Source organism: Arachis stenosperma, chromosome 1, assembly GCF_014773155.1.
Source record: "Arachis stenosperma cultivar V10309 chromosome 1, arast.V10309.gnm1.PFL2, whole genome shotgun sequence".
Classification (NCBI taxonomy): Eukaryota; Viridiplantae; Streptophyta; class Magnoliopsida; order Fabales; family Fabaceae; genus Arachis; species Arachis stenosperma.
The window spans coordinates 16,401,459-16,409,313 of record NC_080377.1 but is presented as its reverse complement, the minus strand read 5'-3'; the positions used below and the strand labels follow the sequence as shown (position 1 = coordinate 16,409,313).

The 7,855-nt window shown below is 37.5% G+C and overlaps 1 protein-coding gene across 1 annotated transcript; it reads left to right on the top strand.

Annotated features, from left to right (window-relative positions):
* Window positions 1-956: 956 nt before the first annotated feature.
* On the top strand, window positions 957-7,299 carry LOC130942915 (filament-like plant protein 7). The gene is made up of 6 exons (XM_057871040.1): window positions 957-1,246; window positions 1,853-1,986; window positions 2,584-2,728; window positions 2,870-5,276; window positions 5,375-5,432; window positions 6,579-7,299. The coding sequence occupies exons 2-6, from the start codon at window positions 1,891-1,893 to the stop codon at window positions 7,068-7,070; spliced, it is 3,198 nt and encodes a 1,065-aa protein (XP_057727023.1). The 5' UTR covers window positions 957-1,246; window positions 1,853-1,890; the 3' UTR covers window positions 7,071-7,299.
* The last annotated feature ends 556 nt before the right edge of the window (window positions 7,300-7,855 follow it).

The following is a 7,855-nucleotide window of genomic DNA, read 5'->3' as shown; positions in this document are numbered from 1 at the left end:
ACGCCCCAAGCAACGGACGGAGGCAACTCGCGCGTTGGGGGAACATACTCTATCGACGGACTCCCAAGCCTAGGAGACTCGATCGAGGCAGATGCGAGTGAATCGAACGCGCCAACCACGAGTTTCCATCCTCACAGTTGGCATGTTGGGGGCACTGTTCCGGCCCAATCCACTAAAAAGCTGAGTCCAATTACGACTCACCAACCCGAGCCAGGAGGTGACCCTATGTCACCTCCCATTCCACAAGGAACCTGAACAGCTAGTTGAAACTTCCAGAAAGATGGACCTGATCACAAGGTATCCACCTGGGTACAGAGTATAAATGAGAAGGGACCTATCCCTTCCCGGAGGTACGTCACAACCCTAATTGGCCGTCTATTTATACAGACTCTGACTTTAGCATTGGAATGTCCTTGTAAGTGACCCCACTCGCCGACGCACTACTCTAACAGCTCACGCTCAGCTCCAGATCCTTCCACCCCCTTGCTCCATCATTCATCTTACCAATTTACCAAACACCTAAGCAACCGAACAAATTTGATCTCGTATTGAACACCCCAAATCTTGAGTCTAGAATTATTTCCGTGAGCAACAAAATAGTTTTAATCCCGTTTTAACCATTTAGAATGCAATTTTAGTAATTTATACCTATTAGCCAAATCCTTGGAAAAGAAAAATAACGGGCATCATATCATTACACCAATTGAAGCTTAGGATGCGACTATGTTGACTGAATTTCGAGTGAAAAATGTAATCCGAAGTAAAAAATGTAATCCGAAAAACTCTCCCCTTCCTCGACTCGCGTGTTATGCAGATCCAATGAAAAGCCCCAAGCCGACACCTACAGATACAGTCTACAGGCCCCCACTTCTTTCTCTCTCACTCTGTCATTTTCTCTTCACATCTACACTCCCACTTTCCACTTTCCCATCTTTTTACTTCTCTTTTCCATTCTTTCCTCACCCAACGCCCACACACACTCTTCACACTCTACAAAGAAAGCTGAGCTGGAACAAAGGCTTTCTTCCTCGTGTGGTGCCCAGCTCCCCTCATTCACACTCATTCTCCCTTTGCTGAGAGATCAAACATCGTAATCATATGCATTGTCATGCTTTGACCCCTGAGCCTTCAATCTTAAGTTCTTATTGCAAACTACCCCCTCCCCTTCCCATTTATTTTGCAAAGCACCGCCATTGCAGCTTGGATGTTCCATGCCAAAGCAAAACCTCAAACTTCGTTCCTAGAGGTGAGAAATCACAAGCACTTTCTCAAGTTGTTTAAGAATGTACTATATTTTATTTTTTCGTTCCTTTTTTTCTTTAGATTTTGAAAGGGCTTAGTTAATTTTTCTTTTTATGGAAAAAGGGGAAATAAAACATTTTTCTCGTGAATCTAAGTTGCATGTGAATGATTCGTCGGCTTATGTGCAGGTTTAGACTTTGTCATGTTGTGTTAGATTTTATGAATAATGGTGGTGATATGTGCCATGGGGATTTCGATGCTCTTAACAAATGGAAAATTTTGATTTGTTTATTTTTCCGTGGAATGTAAAAACTTGTTTTTTTTTTTAATGCGATTGCAATTTCCTAGTTGAAAAGACCAAGTAATGTTTCTACTTTCCTAGGGGTTTTTTTTTTTTTTTGATTTCCTGTAAGTTTTCTTACTATAGTTACAACCTCTGCAATACATGACAATAGAAGTATGTGCTACCGTATATGGTGCTTCTCAATGAACATCATAATGTTGTTGATAATAGCATTGATGAGAAACTTAGATTAGGTTACTGGAGTAGGAGGAGTTTATTTCTTGAAAAAGTTATCATTGTGACTTTGTGAGTTGTGACTCCTTACAGGTGCCACACTGCCACCACATTGAAGCCTTCTTAGCATTATGGATCACAAACCATGGCCTTGGAGGAAAAAATCCTCAGAAAAGATAACCGTAACGACAGACAATACCAATCTCGCTTCGAAAGAAAACCAAGAGGTAATCTAAAGTTTATTTATCATCTGTTATTATGTTGTTATCAGTTTATATAGTTTTCTCGTTTTGCAATTGTTATGGAATCTTCCAAGTTCATATAAAGATTAAGCTGCCTGCATTATATCCCTTTCTATTTCTCCCTTATTTTGTCTTACACATTGAACATTTTCAAGAGCTAGTGTAGTGATATAGTACTTTCTCCGTTAACAACATTTCATTTCTTATTAGTAAAGAAAGGCAATGAGGGTTTGCACAAGTGTAAATGGTTCAAAAGTTTATCTCATAAGGACACAGTTATTGTGAGGATCCCTTTTGTTGGCCATGGATGACCTCACGTAAGCGCTCTTTTGACCCTAGGGGCATGTCTTGTCCTTGGTGTGCTGACTGATGCTGAATCTTACTGGACTTTGTTCACCACCAAAATAAAAAGAAAAGAATGCCGGTTTGGCAATTATAGCTTGAGCTGAATTATTTTTGTAATAATGATTTGTGCCCATAACTAAGTGAAACTTAATGTTTGCTTTATTACCTAATGTAAAATGAAATAACGGGTACCTTTGGTTTGTTCTACTTTTACCTTTTTCTCGTTATGTGTTTTAGGTACAGGCTCTTCTAGCTGATAAAGAAGAATTGGAGAAAGACTTGAAAAGACTAAATGATAAGCTTACTTCGGCAATCTCTGACTGTAATGCTAAAGGTGAGCTGTTGAAAAAGCAAACAAAAATTGCTCAGGAAGCAACAGCAGGTAATATTCATTGATCTGTATATTTCCCTTATCTGTCCCCACTGTTCAATATAGGACTTGAAAAATACAGAAATAACCAAATTATGAGTACAATAGTTTTAAGGTAGTTACCAGCCTCTGATAAAAGGCTTGAATGTGAAGGTTATGAGAAGGCAAAAGCTGAGGTGTTGTCTATGAAGCATGATTTTGATGAAGCTTTGCAGCAGAGATTAATTTATGAAGAAAGAGTAGTCCATTTGGATGGAGCTCTCAAGGAATGTATGCAACAGTTACGTTTTGTTCGAGAAGAACAAGGGCGAAGGGTTCATGATGCTGTGATGAAGGCTTCAAAAGAATTTGAAAAAGAGCGCATGGTTCTGGAGGAACAGTTATCTGAGGTAGGTAAATGGCTAGCAAAAGCGGAGACTGAAAATTCTCATCTTAATAAGTCCATTCTTGCAAAAGAAAATCTGATTGAAGATCTGAAAAGACAATTGAATCAAGCTGACGCAAATCATAATGCACTGATGATTAAATTAGACTCTATTGAAAAAGAAAATGCCTCTTTCAAGTATGAGGTTCGAGTCCTTGAAAAGGAACTCGAGATCCGAAATGAAGAGAGAGAGTTTAATCGCCGGACGGCTGATGTTTCTCACAGACAGCACTTAGAGAATGTTAAAAAAATTGCCAAATTAGAATCAGAATGTCAGAGGCTGCGACTTCTGGTTCGGAAACGATTACCAGGTCCTGCTGCCCTGGCAAAAATGAAAAATGAAGTTGAAGTTTTGGGACGGGATTCATTTGAAACGAGAAGGACGAGGTTGAACTCAACCAGCAGTTTGATGGTTGAATCTTCTATTGACAGTTCTCCTGAGACTCCTGGTAGAAGAATCAGTACATTGACAGAGCAGCTATCTGCTGTTGAAGAAGAGAACAAGACTCTGAAAGAATCCCTAAATAGGAAAATGAGTGAGCTACAATTCTCAAGAGTAATGCTTTCTCGCACAGCTTCAAAACTTTTGCAACTGGAGTCACAGATTGGAGATTCGCCTAGAAGCCACTTAAACTTAGAGAAGCCTCGAAGTAACCTAGCATTACATGAGTTCTCTTTGGCATCAATGTCTGACAATGGCAGCGATGACAAGGCTAGCTGTGCTGAATCTTGGGCTTCTGCCTTGATTTCAGAATTGGAAAACTTCAAAAGCAATAAGCAGAAGGAGTCACAGTCATGCAGAAGTGTTGGAGCTTCAGACATAAATCTTATGGATGACTTCCTTGAAATGGAAAAATTAGCAATAGTCTCTGTTGAAAAAGCCTCTGAAATGTCTCATGCTTCCTCAAAAGGAGTTAATGAAATTAATGGTTTTTCAGATACTGGGATGGATGATTCTACCTTTGATGCATCAGGTAAGGAGATCGTTCGAGTGCCTGGTCGCATTTCTAATGTGTCAATGTCTAATCAGGAAACCTCTTCCATTGATATTTTGAAAGGTAATGTTCCTGGATGGCTTCATGAGATAGTAAAATTGGTCTTGGAGCAGAGTTGTATCACTCATAAAACCCCTGATGATATATTTGAGGATGTTAGAGTAGCTTTGAGGCATCTGAATAATCCAGATCTACTTGTCTTTGATCCAACCAAAGGATCTGGTCTTATTGATCCATCTGGTGATGTAAATGATGCTGATATCTCATCAATAAAGATAGTGAAAGAACAGTTTGAGGCAGATCTGAGTAAATCGATAGGCAAGATAGTTGAGCTCATTGAAGGAATCAGTGTGCCTGCTGTGGATTATGATGGTTTGGATCCCTTGTGCGGAAGAGATGGGAATAATCTTTCACATAAGGTTCTAGGAATGCCAACAGGATACATGGTCCGTGTTTTCCAGTGGAAAACTTCAGAACTAGCTAACGTTTTGCAACATTTTCTCCATGTATGTTATGATTTACTGAATGGCAAGGCGGATCATGGAAAATTTGCTGAGGAATTAACAACAGCTTTGGATTGGATTATGAATCACTGCTTTTCGATCCAGGATGTTTCTAGTATGAGGGATGCCATCAAGAAACAATTTGATTGGGACGAGACCCGAAGTGAAAGTGAAGCAGAGGCAAGTCTTTTTACAGGGGCAGATAAGTTGCCTCAAGTAACTACTGCTGGTGGTGATGATCTACAAACTGGAGAGATGTATTATGCCGAGAAAGAAGAATTAAAAAATATTAAAGATAAATTGGTCAGTGCTGAATCTCAAAAGGGAGCCTTGGAAGGGAGACTTAAATCAGCTACTGACAGGATTGAATCATTAATAAGTCAACTCCAAGAATCTGAGAAAACTATTACCAGCTTGACATCAGATTTACAAAGCTTAAAAGAATCAAATGCAGTACTTGAGGGTCAAATAAAAAAGCTCAAATTGGCAAATTCAGATCTCGATGTACAGCATAAAGAAGCTGAATTGAAAGAGGCTTATCACAAGGTTTTCACATTAGAAGTGGAACTGGAGAACAAAACTCACAGTTGTGAAGACTTAGAGACCAGATGTCTTGAATTGCAGCTCCATCTTGAAAGGTGTCAATCTATAAATGTTTCTTTCAATATGATATTTTGAATATTTAGCTTTTAATTTTATTTGAGGAGTGTCACACATCAAATCTCTCTTTTTTCAGCATGTCAAAGAACTGCTCAAACAATGCTATTGACCATAAAGATAAGCCACTGCGAACTGTAAGTTCTTTTCATTCTATTTGTTTTTTGTGTTTTGTCAGACTCACAGTTTGATTGTTAGTGCCACTTGAGATAATTTAATCAAGCTAAAGCATTCTTTTTCTGGATAAACGAAGAAATAATACTCACAAGACAAGAAGGATAATGCAAACAGTATAGAGGACAAGTTCACAAGATAGCCTTGTTAGTTGTTACTTAAGATAGGAATAAATAATCTAGCTGAAGCATAATTCGTCTAAAATTCAAATTTGTCGCTTAATGGTATTAAGATATTAATGAGGGCAATCGCTTTTAATTATTAATTGGAGAACCTTTGGTGGAGTGTGGTGCTTTGTGCAACTCCATGGGATGCATTCTGCTGAATATTTACTGTTGCTATGCCAGAAATAGTCTGATATATAAGTAATTTGAATAAGCTGAGAATATGAACTTATCAAAAAGATATTTTCTGGTTTGATGAGGAGGAAGTATACAAATTGGATCTATGTCTTTTTCATTTTGCAAGGAATCAGAACAAATATGTCATATCTGATTGAGGTCACATGAATTGTTTCTGTTTCCATCATGATGTTGGTTCCTATTGTCAATGGAGTATTCACTTTATCCTCTGTTTTAGCATGGATTCCTCCTATAAACCTATATTCATAAATAAGAAACTGTTAGATAGGTGAGTGATAGAACACTTCATTCATGTTGCTATAATTTGTATGAATTGCTTTGCAGAGAGAAATACCACAACTGTTCTCTTTTTTCTGTTATATTGATACATTAGACTTCATTCAAGACCAGTCAATAGAACCTTCACAAACCACTCTTTAAATTTCTTGCTGGTGTGCAAAACTAGCAAAGTTTTAGTATCAATATGGAATGAACTAACCATCAGTTCCCTTAGGGGGTGTTTTCGATTTTGGAGGGAAAGGGAAGACCTGGAGGTGTAGAGTGAAGTAGTTTTTGCTTTCCCAAAGACCAAATTCATTCTTCCAAAGCTCCAACTTGCAAACACGCCCTTAAAAGCATTGAAGATAAAGCCCCATTGGAGTTTAGTTATTAGAATAATAAACAAATTAAAGTATCATTTATGCTTGTGTACGATCACTGTTGTGCATCACTGGCATTTAGTTAAGGAGTGTTGATAAATTCCTGCAGGATTGGGAGATAACAGCTGCTTCAGAGAAGCTGGCCGAGTGTCAAGAAACCATTCTTAACCTTGGAAAGCAGTTGAAGGCGATAGCTGCACCAAAGGATGCAGCTCTTTTTGACAATGCCATTGCTAATGCAGTTACCAACACGGCACCAGCCAATACCTCGCATGTGGGTCCAAGTCCTGCCCACGAGAAAGATATGAGAATGAAAAATCGATCCCTGCTCGATCAAATGCTGGCCGAAGATGATAGTAAGGCCAAGGTTTCGAAAGAAAGTGATGGCAAAACAACTCACTCCAACATTCCTGGCAATATAGAGACCCTGGAAAAGATTTTAGTTTTGAATGGAACTAAAGACAATGACGATGAGGATGCTGTTAATTCTTTGGCCATTGTTCCTGCAAAGAAACAGGGCAGTGGAAGTTTGTGGAAGAAATTATGGAGAAAAAAGAAAAGTGCCAACAAGAAAGCACCACTTCCATCATCTAACATATGAAATGCTCATACATAATAAACTCTAGTGTTTTTCAGTGCGGTATAATTTTAGTGAAAAAGAAAATTGTTGTGGTTCTTTTATTTTATTTTATTTTACTTTTTAAAAAAATTAAGTGAGGAGAGTTGGTGGTTGTATTGTGTTTTCCTCTTGTATATATACGCCAAAAAGTGGAAACTAACAAGTGAAAGTTTGTTATGAAAGCTATCAACTAATATTGTTGTGATACATATTGAAGTTTTCTCGTGGCCTTTGGTTATTTTTCGTATGCATAGCATATTGCGAAATTCCTTTTCGAAATAAGAATTAAAGAGGTTTGGAAACATTAATTAAAGAGGGAAAAAAATATGAAATACATTTTGAAAGGAAAAAATGTCAAGTGAATAATACTAGGTATTTACTATATCAATAAGTTGAACTAAAAAGTACTTTTGTAATGCCACCAATCAGCATAAAAAAAACTATAGCAAACACTCAAATGATCATTAGAAATTTGTATGAAAAGAATAAATAGGTTATTGATTTTTTGATCCATTGATATTTAAGATCTCGAAAATTTGAAAATAAATTTAAGTTGCTGACTTTTTTAAAATGTAGATATATCGATTTCTGATGTTCACTTGGGTTTGTCAAACCCAATAGAAAAATCAAATGTGGTTCTCGTTGTACTGACATGGTTGATACAATGCACACGTGAGAGAATTTTTAAAATGAAACAAATTAGATCTAGGGATCAATGTATCCAAATTTTAAAAAAGTTAGACACTTAAATGTATTTTTAAATCTTC

Coding starts and splice junctions, on each gene's coding strand:
- LOC130942915 (XM_057871040.1), top strand. CDS start 1,891: ATGGATCACAAACCATGGCCTTGGAGGAAAAAATCCTCAGAAAAGATA. Junction 1,987..2,583: donor CTTCGAAAGAAAACCAAGAG/GTAATCTAAAGT, acceptor TATGTGTTTTAG/GTACAGGCTCTTCTAGCTGA. Junction 5,433..6,578: donor AAGATAAGCCACTGCGAACT/GTAAGTTCTTTT, acceptor AAATTCCTGCAG/GATTGGGAGATAACAGCTGC.